Source organism: Neofelis nebulosa, chromosome 17 (assembly GCF_028018385.1).
Source record: "Neofelis nebulosa isolate mNeoNeb1 chromosome 17, mNeoNeb1.pri, whole genome shotgun sequence".
Taxonomy (NCBI): Eukaryota; Metazoa; Chordata; class Mammalia; order Carnivora; family Felidae; genus Neofelis; species Neofelis nebulosa.
The window spans coordinates 18,150,939-18,167,983 of record NC_080798.1 but is presented as its reverse complement, the minus strand read 5'-3'; the positions used below and the strand labels follow the sequence as shown (position 1 = coordinate 18,167,983).

Genomic DNA, 17,045 nt, shown 5'->3' with positions numbered 1-17,045 from the left:
GGCCCCTGTGAACGAGCTCTCCCCAGGGTAGCAGGGCCATTTCTCGGGACCACGGGTGCCCAGAGGCACGAGGCCGGCTCCCACATCTGGTCTAGTTGCGCATGGTGGAATGAGGGGATTCCCGTTGGGTCTTGGCCCAGTTAAGACCGTATTTCAAAAGGGCACCTTAATGAGGCCCAGAGGCAGCAGGCAATTCATGGGAAACTTCATTGAGGAGGAGGCCGAACAAGCCCCAGATCAGCCAAGTTTGGACAGCACCTGCAGTGCATCTGCCCGCCCCAGCTGGGCCAGGTGTGTGCCAAGCTGCCCCAGAGAAGCAGAGGGCTCCCTTGCCACCACCATCTCGATCAGGGCCCGCAGTGGCGAGCGACTGGGTCGCAGTGAGTAGGCAAAGGTGGACCAGGCAGCGGGCACTCCGTACCTCGCCGCCAGGTGTCTCGTGGTGCCGCGTGCCATCCCCCCACCTGGCCCAGGTTCAGGATCCAGCAGCACTATCAGCTCCTCCAGCACCTCCAGCTCATCCAGGAGGCGAGACAGGGGCTGTGATGCCAGACTCGGCAGTTCTGGGAGACAAATGGAGGGGTGAGGAAGAGGAAGGGCAATCTTCTAGTCCACCTTTTCCCTCCCTGGCACGTCCCCGACTAACCTCTGCCCAGGAGTGGAACCAGAGACACCTTATCCCCTGCGTCTGATGCCTCCAGGGAGCCTGGAGAGGACGAGGGCAAGGAGAAGACCGTATGGATACTGGTGTCGCCACAAACCAAGCCGGGGTAGGGATGGAGGACTTTTGCCCGGCGGTGACACCGCTGGGCAAGCAGAAGGATCACTGCTGAGGTCACCAGCAGAACCAGCACCATGAGAACCAGCACCACTGGCAGGGCAAAATTCGGCAAGGCCTGCTGAGTGACGTTGCGCTCAGGTGTCCAGGAGACACTGGAAATCGCTGATGGGCTGGGCTCCTGGGAGCTATAAACTCTGGGTTTCCCAGACTTGAGAGGACAGGGCTCCTTGGGAGGGACCGGCTTCTGCAAATAGGTTGGAGTAAAGCTGGCAGCGTGCCCCACCCACTTCTGCCCCCCTCAGCCTGAACCTCCCATCCTTATATCCCTCAGTGGGACCAAATCCCCACCTGAGCCAGCGACCCACCCCCTAACCCAGGTAGGTCTCCTGATACTACTATTCCCCCAACCCTATTATTCTCTTCAGTGGGACTACACTCCCTCCCTTAGTCCAGACCCCGCCCACCTAACCCCAAAACCACTCCTCCCAGCCCCTGTCCCGCATCCGACAGGCTGCACCCCTTCCCAGGCCCTCCGGGGCCTACCCGCACCTCTCTGCAGCGACGCTGGGTTCCGCTCCTGCTCCCTGCGGGAGCGGGGGCCGTGGCTCCGGCGCCACAAGGGCTACATAGCTCCGCATTGTCGGGGTTGCACTGCCCAAAGGGACACTCTTTGAAGGGGTATGTCACGTGATCGGCAAAATCATTGAATCCGCAGTTTTCCGAAAACTCGTAGTCTGGTGGGAAACAAAGTCTCACGTGTGGCTGCCCACCCCTCCTCTTCTGCACTAACGACTCCCTTTCCCCTTTGTCCTATCCCGACCTTGTACTCGACTCACCCACCCTATCAGTGGACGTGCCACCCTCCCCGCACTGGCCAAGCAGGCTCAAGACCCTCTCTACACAGGCCCCGCCCCGCTTTGGCACCAAGTCCCACCCACTCCCGATTTAGCCACACAGCCCACCCTCTGAACACCGCCGAGATTCGGCCCCTCTCACTGGCAGGACCGCTTCGCCTTGGCACTAACGTAACCCATACCATCCCTTCCGTCACAGGCTCAGCGCCCCTGCTGTCTTATCTGCATAGGGCCGGCCGCCCCCACGCAGAAGGAAGCCTCACAGACAATAATCCACAGACCTCGTCCCTTCCCCATCTCCTTATCACCTCCTGGCTCCGCCCTCATACCCCGGCCCCTGCTCCTCACCCGGGCAGGGGGGCGGCCCAAAGCGCTGCAGGCAGCTGCTGCAGCACCGGTTATCAGGGTTCCAGTACTCTAGGCGCCCGCAGTGCTGGGAGGCCTCCTGAGGCGCAGCCTGAGCCAGAAGTAGTGCCGCAGTCAGGAGGCGGCGTAGGGGCCCCATCCGGGCGGGGTCTGTAGCCTGGGGGGCCATGACCACAGAACTTCCGGCCACAGCGCCTCTGTCACACTTTCCAGGAAACCAGGGCAGAAGAAGGAAGCAGTGATGTGGGGGCTTTGGATACCCAAACCGTTTTGGAAGACGGGGAACCTACCCCCCCCCCCCACCAGCCCCTAGTCCAGCTCCTGACCCGTTATTAGAAGGACCACCAAGGCCTCTAGATTGCTAGAATGAGGACTCAGGAACCACAGAGTGGATTCATATCCCACCGCTGCCATCTTCCTTACCTCTTTTCTCATCCCTAAAACAGGAGAACAGTACCTGTCTCAAAGGTTTATTTCGAAGACTTAAAACCATTACTAGAAGTAAACTGCTTAGAACAGCACCTAGCATACAGTAAGCTTAACTATTAGGTATCGCGAACTCCCACCTCAGGGGAGCTGGCATGGAGCACCCGGACCTCACCCTCTGGAGACTCCCACTCAACTCCCAGGGGCCTTACCTTAGCTCCTAACCCCAGTCTCCTCCGGGCTGGGAATCCTCCAACCTGCCACAATCAGGCACCTCCCCCTTGAGAAGCCTTCGAGAAATGTCCTGAAGTTCCCAGCACAAAAGCGTCCCCACTGCTACCGGTCCCACTGAGGGGTTTCTAGAGCCTTGGGCCCGGAGCCTGCTGCTTTCCCACCTGTTGCTGGAAGTTCTTCAGCTGAAGTTGTGGCCAGAGCCCAGCCCGCTTCCCCTTTTCGTCAGGAGATGCGGGGGTGGAAGGAAACTCCAGCCCACAGCTAGGCTCAAGCTAACAGGTTCTAAACCCTCAATACAGAACTTTATTAGGGGAAGGGTGGTAAAGGAAGGTCCCTGTGTTTAACAGATTAACATCACGGAGCCCCGGAGCCTGGGGAAGACGGCGCTGGGGAGGTAAGGAAGCTTTCAGGAGGTGTTCTGGCCAGGAACATTTATGCCTGTCAGGAGTGGAGGTCAAGGGAGCCAGGGTCTCAGAAGCGGCCATGCCGGTGGTCTGGGGAACGTCTTCGGTTTCTTTCTCGGGGGCGGTGACCAGTATGGGACCTTGGGGGTGACCTGGGAACAGGAGAGGAGAGACGAGGGTTAGAGCTGTGAAAAATGTTGCACACTTCCCCAGGCCTGCCTCTCAGTTCTGGGGTAGGGCAGGGCAGGTGATGAAATCACCAGAGTTACTGAGTGGTATCAGGACAGGTGCTCAGGAACTGATCTCTGGATTGGAGATCCAGACTGGTCTTGGGTTTGGGGGTTTGGAGTTCCAGCTGGTTTTGGGGTTGAGATTTAGGCGCTGGTCCTGGGATGATGCTCAGAACTAGTCTTAGGATCTAAAAGAGACACGCTGTTATGGGGACATAGGATAAGGTCCATCCCAGGGTACAAAGGCCTTAGGGTGTGAGACATCCTGACAAGCTGATCCTGAGGTACCTGCGCCTGGGTCCTCGCCCATACAGCTGACGTCGAAGATTCCGGGAGATGGGCCGAAGGTGCATGAAGTTGCAGAAGCCACCCCGGGTACATTCCCTGGGTAGGAGATAGATGGATGGAGGACGCTGCCGTCGATGACAGCTTCCCAACACACAGGAGTCTGGAACTCCTGGTGCCCATCCCACCCCCGTACTACCATACCCCATCTCGTATTGCCGACAGCATGACTCCCGGAAGTCGGTGACAGGAGACAGCTCAGCATGCACTGCCTGCCCATTGAACCAGCGGTTATTGAGTTCAGCCACTGCCCGCTCTGCATCCTCCTCACGCCGAAACTAAGGGAAAAATCGATCAGGGCTGGCAAACTCAGAAGTCTTTAGGGAATCAGTTAGCAGCTCTGGGGCTGGGCTGGATTTGGTGATGGACCTCAAGCTGTGAGGCTTCAGTGGTGACACTGAAATGCCTCCACCTGTAGGCTCTATTGGGGGGAAAGCAGACACCTTGACGTAGACATTGCCCACGAGGTGGTCCCCCAGGTTGTCGCACACATTCATCTCTTCAATCTCCCCGTACTTCTCCTGCAGCTCCGTGAACACCTCCTGCGGAAGATCAGGAGGCATTCAGCTGAGCTCCTGGCCCACAGGAAACTCAACCCATCCCTTGCCAACCCTCACCTCGAAGAAGTTATCATAGTGTTCTTGCACCTCCACGTCGCTCACGTGACCTGGAGGAGGGGGCAGGATGAAATCAGGGGGTGGCCTGCCGGGGTCTGTCTGCCCTGCCCCCAAGACCGGCCCCTCACTCACAGTGTGATCCGTCTGCGGTTTGCGCGGTGTTCTGTGGATTCCGGTACAGGTTGAGCAGCACTATGGTCTGAACAGAATTTAAAGGGGGCGGGGGCCTGAGCTCATGCAAAGGGGTGGGGTATGAAGGTTGGGGCTGAGACCAGGCAACAGAGAAGAAGCCTAAGCACCTTGATTGAGCGCATCAGCGAAGCTTGCGCTTAAGGAAACCAGAAGAGAAACCTAGTAGTCAGGGACAGCCCAGCAGTGTAGTTCGTAAGTACGGGGGCGTGGCGAGAGGGACCTGAGGGAAGGGGAGGAACCCGCAGAGGCCCGACAGGAAAAAAGCCGGTGGTAAGGTGGGCCTTTGAAATCCGGAAAAGGCGGGACCTCGTGATGATGGACAACAGAAGGGGAATGGCTGGGAGGCGTTAACCCTCAAGGCTCCGTGCCGGGTCTCACCTGGCTGAAAGTCGGTTTGTTGTGAAGCCGGGAGCACCGGTCCCCGTGCCGGCAGGCCCCGATCTTAAAGTAAAAAGAGCAGTTAACCCTGGAAGAGGTGCAAAGACAGAGGTGAACCGAGGGCCGGGGAGGCCGGACACCCCAGAAGCACCGCCCAACGCCTCCCAGCCACCAGGGAACCAAATGTCCCGGCCCCGGTCCCCGCAGGGGGCCACTCCCTGCGCCCGTTCTCACTTGTCCTTCTCAGTCCCGAATATCGAAGCTAAATATTCAGCCATTTTTACTCGAACCCTCCAACTCAGTCGGCTCTTTACGTCATTTCCGTTGCTTTAGAGCATTGGGAAGTGTAGTTTGTCGCTGCCTCCCTCCACCGCACGCGCTCCTAGACCGTCTGCTGCGCTTGCGTGTTGGAGACCTGCGCCCTCCCCGCAAAATCACCGCCTCCCGGAGTTCCCCGAAGGCGCATGCGTGCAGCGTTGCCTCACTGAAAAAGACTACAAACTCCAGAGATACTTGCGGTATCTCGCGCAAACGTCCGGAGTTGAATGTGGCAAAGGCTTCCAAGCGGAGGAAATAGGTTCCACTGGTGAGTTGGGGGTCGTTTCGCGTACCCCAATAAACGTGAAGAGCGTTCAACCCTGTCAGCTTGCTGGTGGGGGCCGGAGAACCCTTCTTTCAGCAAACCCACCCTTCAGTTTTATCTCCGTTTTGTCGTAATAGGGGCGTGGTTGTTCGCGATCCCTGCATCTGTCACCTGGGGTCAAGGCTCGGCTCTTGCCCTTACAGACCCTCGGGACGACTCCGCCTCAGCGCAACTATGAACTTGGAGCGGGTGTCCAACGAGGAGAAGCTAAATCTGTGCCGGAAGTACTACCTGGGTAAGGGCCGATTCCTAGAGTCCCAGGAGAAGAGAGGGGACCGGGACAGGACTAGAGCGCCCGAGGGAAGAGGACCTGGGGACTTGGATTCTTGGGTCTTAGTTGCAGACTCCTGGGTCTGAGGGAAGGGTCTGAGACCTGAGGAAAGAGGAAGCTGGGGCCTCAACTTCTGGGTCCCAAGAGACGGGGGGGGGGGGGGGGGGGGGAAGCTGTGGGGCTGGATTCTGGGTCCTGAGAAATAGATGATTGAGGAGTCAGATTTTTGGGTCACAGGGAGGAGCCAGAATTCCTAAATCTCTGATAGAGATCTCCATTTGAACTTGGACATGGGAGAGGGACTTCTGTCCTCTATGTAGAAGTTTGGGGCGGGGGTGAATGTCATTGCTTTTTGTTACAGTTTTGTTGTTGTTGTTGTTGTTGTTTTGTTTTGTTTTGTTTTGTTTTCTCTTAGGTGGGTTTGCTTTCCTGCCTTTTCTCTGGTTGGTCAACATCTTCTGGTTCTTCCGAGAGGCGTTCCTAGTCCCGGCGTACACAGAGCAGAGCCAAATCAAAGGCTGTGAGTCTAGGACACAGATGAAGGGAGGCCATTGGGTGTCCAGAGGGAATGATGGAGGTTTCAGAATTCTGGGGCTCCCAAAGAGAAGAGAGGGCCAGTCTGGGGGAGACCAGAGGGCAGTTGGAGGCCAACCTTACCCATTCCTGTTCCTTCTTACAGATGTCTGGCGCTCAGCTGTGGGCTTCCTCTTCTGGGTGATTGTACTCACAACCTGGATCACCATCTTCCAGATCTACCGGCCCCGTTGGGGCGCCCTTGGTGATTATCTCTCCTTCACCATACCCCTAGGTACCCCCTGATAGCTTCCTACACAGGCCTGGGACTTGCTCATTCTCTCATTCTCCCAGGATGGGCTCCTCTACTCTAAGCCCCTCTCAAGCCCCTAAGACTTGTTCCCATCTCCTGTGTTCTTTGCTGACATCCCCCAATAAAGGACTCTAATTCTCTGTATTGACTTCCTGGATCTTTTGGAGGTTGAAGCATAAAATGGTTATTAATATTCAGAAACGTGTATTGACTGCTCACTTTGTGTCAGGCTTAGTGCTTCACACAGTAGTGCAATCCTTCACTCTATGAACCCTCTGAAATAGGAATTTTCCTGCTCAGGAACCCTATTTTACAGGTGCAGAATAAGAAAGAAACAATGCTTCCTTTACTAGGGGCTGCTATCCTGTTCTGGGGGTGTGTGAATTTGAAAACTCTATTTTCCCACTTGGCCTCGGTACTCTCATCAGAAATGTGGATACTGGGGCACCTGGGTGGCTCAGTAGGTTAGGTGTCCAACTTCGGCTCAGGTCATGATCTCACTGTTCATGAGTTCGAGCGCTCCATCAGGCTCTGTGCTAACAGCTCAGAGCCTGGAACCTACTTTGGATTTTGTGTCTCCCTCTCTCTCTGCCCTCCCCTGTTCATGCTCTGTCTCTCTCTTTCTCTCAAAAATAAAACATTAAAAAAAAATTTTTTTTAAGAAATGTGGATATCAATACTACCTCTTAGAATTTATCAGACCCAAAGCATCTGTGGTAAATGGAAGTTTCCCATTTTCTGAAGGAGATGTTGTCTGCAGCAATAAACATAGCCAAGAGCTTTATCAGAGAAGGCTTCCTTGACCGTCCTACTTAAAATTTCAATCCGTAACGTTGGTACTCCCCAAGTGCCTTGAGGTTGTATTCTTTCTTTTATTACATTTCTTTTAAACTGTTTTACTTCTTTCTTGTAATCTTACATCCTCTGAAATATAAGCTCTATTACGGCAGGAATTTTTGTCGGTTTTGTTCTGTGCAGTGTCCCCAGTGCCTAGAAGAGTGCCTGGCACGCTAATAAATATTTGCTAAGTAAATGGTTGCTCCTGAGGAGAGAGTAACAGGTAGCTGGCACCTGGCGAGGGCTCAGTAAGGTTGAACCCGGCCTAACTCCAGACTTGTCTTCTTCTCGGGGAAAAGAAGGACTCCTACGGTTAGATAAATCTTGGTAATAGCTAAATTGGTTTTCCTCAAAGCGCCTAACACTACAAGTTCCAAGAAACCTCACGCAGCCCTGATCCTACGTCTCCCACCGTGCCTCGCGCGGCGCAGGCGTTGTTACCCTGGCTGTGTCTCGGACGTAGAACTACACCTCCCAGGAAGCACCTCGGGATGCCGTTGCTTTGTTTCCGGAAACGGGGCCTCAGAAAGGTGGGACTTACAGCTGGGAGCAGATGGCAGCGGTGTCAATTGGTCAGGGACGAGATCGACGGTGGCACTGCCAAATGGGAACAAGCAATTGCCAAAGGGACCCGCCCACAGAAGGGAAACAGAGGAGGTGGCGGCTGTAGTGGCGGTCGCCGCCGGACACTGCTCAGCGCGGAGGACTGGTCGCACACAAAGCTTATCTTTGACCTCTTCCCGTCAGTCTTCGGCCTCCATTTATGACCCTGGGCTCTTTGGCCTCCTCTGACCCAGCTAGCCACACCTCAGACCCAAGCCATGTTTCCGGTGAAGGTGAAAGTGGAGAAATCAGGTGAGGACCCCGAGGTAGGGGGCCTGTAGGGGAGCACCGGACCCATCAGGGTATGGGAGTCCCGATAGATAAGATTGTCGCGATCAGACGGACCGCGCGACTTCTTCCTGCCGCCCACCTGACTATCGCCATGTCAGGCATTGAACGATTCTTGCCATCTTCATACCCTCCCGGTCTGTGTTGAAGGTAGCGTTGAGAATGAATGGTGGTGGCTCAGACCGTGTGGTACAGTAAGACCCGGGGATCCTGAGACGTGTGACAATGAAAAGGACACTTCTTGCCTCTGCCTCGGTTTCCCCATTTCCAGCAGTGGTCATGAGTCAGGCATTGTGCTCAGCACTTGAAGTACAGAGAAGCATTTAATCCTCCCGGTCCCTGTATCCCAGTAATCCTAGGAAGCAGGAAATGTGGTAGACTGGGAAACCGAAGCTGAGAGAGAGGAAATCATTTTGGGTTGCGTCGGAGCTGATGGGAACCCAGGACTGGCATGTTAATGAGGGTGGTGGGAGAGGCATGGAATCCAGACCCCCAAAAAGGCAAAATGATTTGTAGGGTGTTAGATGGTATAAGTTCTAATAAAACGAAACAGGAGAAGGTAAGATCAGGAGTGAGGCAAGGTGGGGCACCTGAGTGGCTGAGTCCGTTGAGCCCTGTGACTTCAGCTCAGGTCATGATCTCAGGGTTCATGAGTTCCTGCCCCACGTCCAGCTCTGTACTGACAGCCCAGAGCCTGGATCCTGCTTAGGATTCATTCATTCTCTTTCTCTTTCTCTTTCTCTCTGTCTCTTTCTCTTTCTCGAAAATAAATAATTAAAAAAAAAAAGGAGTGAGGACAGATGAGGGAACAGCAAATCAGATGTAGGAAATAGCTCTGAAAAGGTCCTGAGGTGGAAGACTCATCTGCCACGTTCAAGGCCCAGCAGAGAGGCCAGTGTGTCTGGAGCAGAGAGAGTCAGGTGGAGAGTGTGAGATGATGGCAAACAGGGAGAGGGAGGAGGACAGTTCTTGTGGATCCAAGTTAGGACTTTGGCTTTTGTTCTGAGGGAAATGGGAAGCCAAAGGAGGGTTTTGAACTGAGGAGTGAGTTAATAAAGATCTCCCCCAAATTCAAAAAAAAAAAAAAAATCATGAGTGGAAGAGTATAATATAACGGCCTGACTACAGATGATGGTGGGGGCGGGGGGCAGGCAGGGTCATTGGAGGCCTGTGAACACCAGGCCAAAGAGTTCAGACTCAGTCCTGGGGAACTACGGAGTGGTGGACTATTCTATGCAGGGGAGGATCAGGGTGGGTTTGGTTTTCCAAAGAGTCTCCTGGCCACGTTGTGCAGGGTAGGTCAGAGGAGGAGATTGAGGCTGGGAGCCTGGGGGAAGGGAGAGAACCAGGATAGGGAGAGAGCAGAGAGATACTCAGGAGGCCAAGTGGACAGGCCATGGGGTTGGTGAGCTGGGGTGGAGGAAGATGAGAGGTGTCTATTATGAGGCCCAGTGAAGGACTGGGGGAGTGGGGCTACCCCAGAGATGGGGGCCCAGGAAAAGTGGTAAAGTTTAGAGAGACACTAGGCCAGTGTGGACCCAGTAGATGGTAGGGGCCTAGGGGATGTCCAGGGGGAGGTATCCAGGAGACCATGGGATCCCAAGGTCTGAGGTTCAGGAGAGAAGCAGGGCCTAGGGAAAGAGATGTGGGTATGTATGATTTATACCTGGGCTCTTGTCCAGGGCTCTCTGTTAGAATCTCAGCTGCCTGCAGCCCTTCACCCCCACCCTGCCTCTCCTCCGTGCTGTTGGGAATCCCTGCCTCTTTCATCTCAGGGCTGGCAAAGCATGTCCCCAAGCGTCCTTCCAGGCTTTGAGCCCTGGACTAGAGTGATGCTAGGTACTGGTTGGAACGAGAGCAAACACCCCACAAGGGCGAGAGGAGAATATTTATAACATCATCACCTCTAAGTTCTATGATGAGGGGAGGCAAACACAGAGGCCAACAGAGCCAGGAATGCAGGAATGTGGGCCCATATCTCATTTCGAGCGGGGCAGGGGGGGAGCCAAAAATGGATATTTTAGGTGCACTCTCTCAATTATTACATGTTGTCCATTTAGATTCAGTTCAGATTTAAAATAACACCACTGCCTCAGCCAAACAGACCACATCTGGGAGCTAGATTCTGCACCCAGTTTGAGTCTCTGCCTTATAACTTCAGCTGTGGAGTGCCTGAGTGCAAATCCTCAGTCCTGCAATTTCCTAGCCTAAGTTGTCTGTGCCTCAGTTTCATCATCCATAAGATGGGGACAATCCTATCTACCTGCCAGAGTTGTTGTGAGAATTTAATGGGTTAATACGTGTAACGTGCTTGGAACAATTCTTGGCACATAATAAGTACTCTGTACATCTTATTGTAATTGCATCTTGCTAAGAGATTCATATATAACATAGGTTTGTTTAAAAAAAAATTTAACATTGTATTTATTTTTGAGAGAGAGACAGGGCACAAGTGGGGGAGGGGCAGAGAAAGAGAGGGAGACACAGGATCTGAAGCAGTCTCCAGGCTCTGAGCTGTGAGCCCGACACGGGGGCACTGAGCCCGACACGGGGCTTGAACTCAGGAACAGGGAGATCATGAGCTGAGCCCAAGTTGGACACTTAACCAACTGAGCCACCCAGGTGCCCCAACATAGGTTTATTTAAACCTCAAACGGGGGGCGCCTGGGTGGCTCAGTCGGTTAAGCGGCCGACTTCGGCTCAGGTCATGATCTCGCGGTCCGTGAGTTCGAGCCCCGCGTCGGGCTCTGTGCTCACAGCCCAGAGCCTGGAGCCTGTTTCAGATTCTGTGTCTCCCTCTCTCTGACCCTCCCCCGTTCATGCTCTGTCTCTCTGTCTCAAAAATAAATAAACGTTAAAAAAAAAAAAAAATTAAAATTAAATAAATAAATAAATAAACCTCAAACGGTCCTTGCAGATAGGTATCATTGGGAGACCTATTTTCAAGTTGAGGAAACAGGCTCAGTGAGGTAAGGTGACTTGCCTTTGGTCACACATGAGCATGTGGGACAACCCTGGAACCCGGAGCTCTTGCTCCTCACGTCAGTTGTCTTTGCCCTCTGCACCGCCCAATGTGCCTGGGCCCAGCCGTAGGCTTGGATGTGGATGCCCTGCTTCAGCCTAGTCGGCTGCCCACCTGCGATGGGCCTTAGAACCGACTCCTGGTTGGTATCTTCTTCCCCAGAGTTGGAGATGGCCAAGGCCCGGAACCAACTTGATGCTGTCCTGCAGTGTCTGCTGGAGAAGAGTCACATGGACAGGTTGGGACCTAGCCCAGCAGGAGTTATGGGTTGTCCTGGGTGGATCTGGGTAGGACCCCAGAAGCTGGCTTAGGGAGGAAGGGGCCCAATGGAAAAGCTACTTGGTGCCTTCCCACTTGCCCCTGGGAACCCTGAGCCCACAGTTCTCTTCCACTAGCAGGGAGCGCCTGGAGGAGGAAGCTGGGAAAACCCCCTCGGACACCCACAACAAGTAAGTTTTGTTAATGGGATCTGTATCTGAGGGCTTGTGCTGGATAACTTCCTTCTTCATCCAGGCTCTGACCACTCTGCCCCACACTTCCTCCACCGCAGTCCTGACCACCCTGCATGTACAGAGACCCTGTGGCAGCAGAAGCTTAGGTTTCCTTATGGTTGGCCCTTCCAGCCCTGGAGGCGTGGGTGGGATGCAGGGTCTAAGAGTTCGGTGGGGTCCCTGTGAACATCTCAGTCTCCCCAGGGTACCTTTTGGGGTTTTAAGCAGGCATTTGTTTTAGAGTCACCTGCTGACATCTTGTGTCTCCCCACAGGGATTGTTCCATTGCATCTACCGGCAAACGGTAAGGTGGCAGGGGCCCCAGCCAACTGACAAGAAGTCTCCAGCCCCTGCCCTGGTCCTGATGTTCTCCTGCCCCACACAGACCATCCGCCCGCTTCCCCCACCAGCGGAGGAAGAAGAGGAGGGAGATGGATGACGGGCTGGCTGAGGGAGGGCCTCAGCGATCCAGTGAGTAGGCGGTGACTCTAGAGGGCAGGCCATGATGGGCAGCTATGGGAGGATGTTCACACACCTTCCCCTCCCGTCACCCTAGACACATATGTGATCAAGCTGTTTGACCGGAGTGTGGACTTGGCTCAGTTCAGTGAGAACACACCATTGTACCCAATCTGCCGTGCCTGGATGCGCAACAGCCCCTCAGTGCGCGAGCGAGAACGCTCACCCAGCTCGCCACTGCCCCCACTGCCTGAGGATGAGGAGGTTGGATGTGTGGTGGGCCCCCTCCCGGCAGCCAGGGGGGCAGTGGGTAGATAACCACAGGGTGTCCTCCCAAAGCTAGTGGGATAGACAGGCACAGGTCTCTGTCCCTCAGTGATTTCTGGTCTGATGAGGCACACAGATATGAACATTTTGGCTGAGAGTATGGATGGAACTCCCTAAACCAGACGGACACAGCTACCTGGCCTAGGAGGGAGAGGGAACAGGGCTCCCTTGGGCAGATAGATGTGACCAAAAGCTGGGGGGCTCAACAGGGGTCCTTAGTGCAAAAAGGTGTAGCCACCTGGCCTAGGGGAGAAGATGGGGGTCATTGGGCTGAGCAGGAGTAACTGGGGGTCCCTGGGCTGGGCAGAGGTGGAGGGGGGTCCCTGGACTGGACAGGAGACACTCTTTTGGCATGGCTCTTAAGACAAGCCCCTGTGAGACCCCCATGTCTATTGTCACTGGATGAGGCAGGAGGGGTGAAGTATATAGTGCTGGCCTTCTTTAACCTCTTGGGCCCGGGGTGGGGCCCTTGTGTCCCCAGAGTTCAGAGGTCACCAGCAGCAAGAGTCGCGATGTGTACAAGCTGCCTCCACCCACAGCCGCTGGGCCCTCTGGTGATGCTTGCAGGTCCCGAATTCCATCCCCGCTGCAGCCTGAGACCCAGGGTACCCCCGAGGATGAGGTGGGTATGCAAACTGACCCAGGGCTATGGGGCATATGTTACGAGGCTCGGGCATGGCCACCCAGCCTGGCTTCTCTGTCCACTCAGCCCTCCGAGACTGAGCCCTCACCATCCACACTCATCTACCGCAACATGCAGCGCTGGAAACGCATCCGCCAGAGGTGAGCATCCCCATCCTGTTGGCACCCCTATGGCCTCTGCCCCAACTGCTGAGTCCTCCCTCTGCTTCTCCACCCCCACCACAGGTGGAAGGAGGCATCTCATCGGAACCAGCTTCGGTACTCAGAAAGCATGAAGATCCTACGGGAGATGTATGAGCGCCAGTGATGTTCCCCTGCTCCCCACAGCCCCCCAATAAACATTCCCCTCCTTCACACCTTCACACTGGCCTCTGCTTGCTCCAGCCTATTCTTCCCAGCCCAGACATAAAGCAGTTGGTACCAGCTCTATCACATTTATTCGGGGAGTGGGCCTAGGTAGTATGAGGGGACAGGGTTGGCAGGGAATTCAAGGAGGGAGAAGGATTGTGGGGAACCGAAGAAAAAGTGGCTGCTTGGTTGGGTCTTGGAGAATAAGGGGAGGTGTGTGGAAGGTGGATTGCCTGGGATATGTGGTTGGAGACTTAGGGGTTAAGACAGAATGACTGGGGGGTTCTGGGTAGAGTTGGGGGTGGGGCTTAGGATATCTGTGCAGAATCTGGGGAGATGGGGTGGGTGTCTGTACAGTCTGAGGCTGAGGGTCCTGCTTGGCCTGAAATAGGTGTCCAGGAGTGGGGGTCAGAAAAGGGGCTCAAGAGTCTGGGGGTGGCTGGCTGGGGTTTCAAGTCACAAGATGGGTAGGGGGAGTAGTGTCCAGTTGGAACGAGGGGGAAGGATCCAGAGTCTTGAGGACCAGGCCTAGATGGTCTGGGGTGGGAGGTCTGGGCAGTCTGGGATATTTGAGGGGTGGAGCGGGATTATGCTTGACTGATCTAGGGTGGGAGCAGGGCTGGCCACACCATAACATAGTGTCAGAGTGGGGAAGGATCAAAATGGGATTTGGAGATGTTTTAACAGATGAGTCAGAAGGAAGCAGAGGAGGGAATTTTGAGTGGGTTTATATTGCCAAGAAAGTGGGGTCAGTGGGGCTGGGAGACTGTAGGCTGAAGGGTTGTGCTTGTAGGGCCTGGAAGCTAGGGAGGTGTCAGGGGGTTGAAAGCTGGAGGGGGTATGAGAGTGGGAGCGTCAGTGGAAAGGTCTAGGTTACCAGGGCAGAGCCTAGTTGGGAGGGGTCAGGGTAGGATCCCAGATTGGGTGGGTGGTTTTGGCGCGCTGAGGACATCTGGCTGGGCGGAGTCAGGTCGGCTTTAAAAGAGGGGGCCAGAGGCGGCTCCCAGGGTTCAGGCATGACCGCCTACTTGGCAGCAGCCTGCGGCGGCGGTGGAGCCTGGGCCGTCGCCTGGGCTGTCGCGGGAGCGGCCTGGATGGACAGGACGCCCTCAGGAGACAGCGCAGACGTCACGGCGGCAGGGTCCACACCAGGCGGCAAGCGGTAGCGGCGGTGGAACTCGCGTGCGATGTATCCATGCTCATCCTGGAGAGAGAACGAGATTTGAGTGGCTCCGCCCTTTCCCTATAGACGCCCTGTCGCTCCGGCCGGTGGGTCCCGCCTACGCATTCTGGTCCCAACCCCGCCAGCGGCCTCACCGGGCGCTCTTCGTGGCGCGCATGCACCTCCACGTGGTCGCCAACCACCTTGACGGCGATTTCCTCTGGGGAAAAGTGCTTCACGTCCAGCAGCACCGAGAAATGCCCAGGTTCCGTCGGGACCTAAGCACAGTCGATCGTCATGGCGGGGGGGGGGGGGCGGGGCGGGGGGGAGGCTCCCAGGACCCAGCAAGGCCCCTCCCCCCGCCCGTTCCGGGGCTGCCCTTGCCCCAGGCCTCCGGAACTGGGCAGTCTCCCTTCCCACTCCTAGCCCCAAAGGATGTCTTCACCCGGAATAGCTGGGATCACCCCTCCCCCTGTAATCACAGATTTTCCTCTCACACAGACTGATGAGGCCCTCTTGGGCAAAGCCAGGGACCTCGGCTCTCACAGGGTAACCCTGCCCCCTCCCCCAGTGTCAAGGACCCATAGCCAGCGTATCCTTTGGACACTGAGTCCCCAGCCCCCTTCCTCTCAGAACTCCTGGTGCCTTTATTGTACCCCCTCCCCACCACCACCACCAGAAATTGCCAAGATGCCTCTTCCCCCAGCCTCCAGAGTCTTCTCTTTACCCTCCCACTGGAGTCACGGGGCCGCTTACGCCCTCAACAGTTACCAGTATTCATCCTCCACTTCCCCGAGTGGCCAGGCCCCCCTTTCTCAAGTCACAGGACCCTTCCTCTGTCTCGAGACAGAGGGACACCACATACAGTCTCCAAACTCTTCCCCGAAAATGACAAAACATTCCTTCCCCTCAGGAGTCCCTGGGAACCCACACGCCCCCTTCAGAATGACTGAGCGCCCCCTTTTCCCCGGATCACCGGTCTCCTTCAGTCACCAACGCTCCCCCTCGGAGTGACCGCCGCACCCTATCAGTGACTCAGCCATTCCAGCCCCTCAGAGCTGAGCCCCTCCTCTGAGGGTCAGGGACCTCCCACCCCCTTCAGTAATCCGACCGCTAAGATTCCATACTACGGCAACTCTAGAAGCCCCTCTTGAGTGGCCGGACTTTCCACCCCGCTCAAAGTCAGGGGGCATTCCTCACCCCCCCCCCCCCTCAGGATGACCGGGGCCCCAAGCCTTGGAAGTGGCCAGGTTACCGCCCTCCCCCAGGCCTGGCACCTGGGCGGCAGGCAGCGCCACGCTGGGTGCGCGCAGGTAGTAGGGGGCCAGCGTGGCGGGGCAGAGCGCAGCCAGCTCGGCCTCCAGCAGCCCCTCGCCGAAGCGCTGGTCGAAGAGGCGCCCGGGCAAAGGGGCCGAGGCGCGGCGCAGCCAAGACGGCTGCACAGGCACGGGGATCTCCATCCTGCTTCGCCGCCGCCGCCGCCGCCCCTAGGCTCCGCAGTGCCCCTGCGTGCGCGGCAGCCGCTCTTATAGTACGCCTTGTGTCCGCCCCTCGGCGGGCCGCCCGGGGACACTGGGACCGCGGCCAGCGCCGGCCATTAATAGAGCCTTATTTAGAAAGCCCAACAATGACTTGGCCATTTATTAAGCGCCTGCTGAATGCCAGAGGTGATCCCCCAATTTCCCAAAGGGGAAACTAAGGCTGAGGAGGCGCAGCCTTGCCGAGTAGGTAGAACAGCACGGTATTTGGGACCCAGGGCCACCGAGCGGTTCGCAGCCCCTTTAATCCATTCCCGCCCCGCAGGCAGCTCCGGGCATGACGTAGCTGGCGGTCTTAGGAGCAGATTCTTGGGTACAGGGAATGTGATAGCCAGCCAGGCTGTCAGGAGGACACAAAACAGACCCTACTCCCATCTCAACAGGGCCTTGGGCCCAGCCCCCCGGCAAGCCAGGCCTAATTCTGGGCCTCTGACTCAGCCTCGGGTGCCCAGGGTAGTGGGGTCTGCCAGGTGAGCAGCAGCCAGAGGGCGCAGGCACGAAGAGTCCAGGCTGGCCCCCCAGGGGCCGCGCGCCGGGCCCGAAATAGCTCATTTTGATCCCACCATTTCGGCTAGGAGCCCAGGCCTGGCACTTAGTGCAACCAGCTGCTCCTGCAGCAAGACAGAAGTGGTTAATGACCCCGCGGGACCGGTTGGCTGGTCCGACGGATGAAGGGGCGTTGGTTAGAGAGGGGACGGATTCTCTAATTGCTCTGCAACGCGAAAAGCGGTAGTTATATTGGAGTCCATTTCTGCAGCAAA

General features: G+C 56.2%; 5 protein-coding genes across 11 annotated transcripts; 2 read left to right on the top strand and 3 right to left on the bottom strand.

The window, feature by feature from the left end:
- Positions 1 to 189: 189 nt before the first annotated feature.
- On the bottom strand, positions 190 to 2,779 carry IGFLR1 (IGF like family receptor 1). 3 transcript variants are annotated; one of them, XM_058707582.1, is made up of 5 exons: positions 2,640 to 2,779; positions 1,984 to 2,206; positions 1,331 to 1,515; positions 647 to 1,025; positions 190 to 563 (listed from the first exon to the last, which is right to left on the bottom strand). In XM_058707582.1, exons 2-5 carry the CDS (start codon positions 2,168 to 2,170, stop codon positions 238 to 240), a joined length of 1,077 nt encoding a protein of 358 aa, XP_058563565.1. In that variant the 5' UTR covers positions 2,171 to 2,206; positions 2,640 to 2,779; the 3' UTR covers positions 190 to 237. The 3 variants fall into 3 exon arrangements, with proteins under 3 accessions (XP_058563565.1, XP_058563564.1, XP_058563563.1); XM_058707581.1 differs by lacking the exon at positions 2,640 to 2,779 and adding an exon at positions 2,328 to 2,466; XM_058707580.1 differs by lacking the exon at positions 2,640 to 2,779 and having other exon boundaries at positions 1,984 to 2,316.
- A 149-nt stretch (positions 2,780 to 2,928) lies between these two features.
- Positions 2,929 to 5,207, bottom strand: U2AF1L4 (U2 small nuclear RNA auxiliary factor 1 like 4). Of its 3 annotated transcripts, XR_009255923.1 has the most exons (9): positions 5,062 to 5,207; positions 4,828 to 4,915; positions 4,390 to 4,456; positions 4,258 to 4,307; positions 4,084 to 4,182; positions 3,785 to 3,918; positions 3,584 to 3,679; positions 3,335 to 3,497; positions 2,929 to 3,217 (listed from the first exon to the last, which is right to left on the bottom strand). XR_009255923.1 is itself a non-coding variant. In XM_058707586.1 (8 exons), exons 1-8 carry the CDS (start codon positions 5,103 to 5,105, stop codon positions 3,133 to 3,135), a joined length of 663 nt encoding a protein of 220 aa, XP_058563569.1. In that variant the 5' UTR covers positions 5,106 to 5,205; the 3' UTR covers positions 2,929 to 3,132. The 3 variants fall into 3 exon arrangements, 2 of the variants coding, with proteins under 2 accessions (XP_058563569.1, XP_058563570.1); XM_058707586.1 differs by lacking the exon at positions 3,335 to 3,497 and having other exon boundaries at positions 5,062 to 5,205; XM_058707587.1 differs by lacking the exon at positions 2,929 to 3,217 and having other exon boundaries at positions 3,341 to 3,483.
- A 50-nt stretch (positions 5,208 to 5,257) lies between these two features.
- PSENEN (presenilin enhancer, gamma-secretase subunit) lies at positions 5,258 to 6,707 on the top strand. 2 transcript variants are annotated; one of them, XM_058707589.1, is made up of 4 exons: positions 5,258 to 5,413; positions 5,548 to 5,705; positions 6,157 to 6,261; positions 6,421 to 6,707. In XM_058707589.1, the coding sequence occupies exons 1-4, from the start codon at positions 5,373 to 5,375 to the stop codon at positions 6,558 to 6,560; spliced, it is 444 nt and encodes a 147-aa protein (XP_058563572.1). In that variant the 5' UTR covers positions 5,258 to 5,372; the 3' UTR covers positions 6,561 to 6,707. The 2 variants fall into 2 exon arrangements, with proteins under 2 accessions (XP_058563572.1, XP_058563573.1); XM_058707590.1 differs by having other exon boundaries at positions 5,318 to 5,413; positions 5,614 to 5,705.
- Positions 6,708 to 7,919: 1,212 nt separating this feature from the next.
- LIN37 (lin-37 DREAM MuvB core complex component) lies at positions 7,920 to 13,598 on the top strand. 2 transcript variants are annotated; one of them, XM_058707585.1, is made up of 9 exons: positions 7,920 to 8,259; positions 11,480 to 11,555; positions 11,716 to 11,766; positions 12,083 to 12,112; positions 12,194 to 12,279; positions 12,365 to 12,531; positions 13,076 to 13,216; positions 13,304 to 13,377; positions 13,462 to 13,598. In XM_058707585.1, exons 1-9 carry the CDS (start codon positions 8,226 to 8,228, stop codon positions 13,541 to 13,543), a joined length of 741 nt encoding a protein of 246 aa, XP_058563568.1. In that variant the 5' UTR covers positions 7,920 to 8,225; the 3' UTR covers positions 13,544 to 13,598. The 2 variants fall into 2 exon arrangements, with proteins under 2 accessions (XP_058563568.1, XP_058563567.1); XM_058707584.1 differs by having other exon boundaries at positions 11,713 to 11,766.
- A 56-nt stretch (positions 13,599 to 13,654) lies between these two features.
- Positions 13,655 to 16,259, bottom strand: HSPB6 (heat shock protein family B (small) member 6). Its single transcript, XM_058707588.1, has 3 exons — positions 16,024 to 16,259; positions 14,902 to 15,024; positions 13,655 to 14,788 (listed from the first exon to the last, which is right to left on the bottom strand). Exons 1-3 carry the CDS (start codon positions 16,204 to 16,206, stop codon positions 14,609 to 14,611), a joined length of 486 nt encoding a protein of 161 aa, XP_058563571.1. The 5' UTR covers positions 16,207 to 16,259; the 3' UTR covers positions 13,655 to 14,608.
- Positions 16,260 to 17,045: the final 786 nt, after the last annotated feature.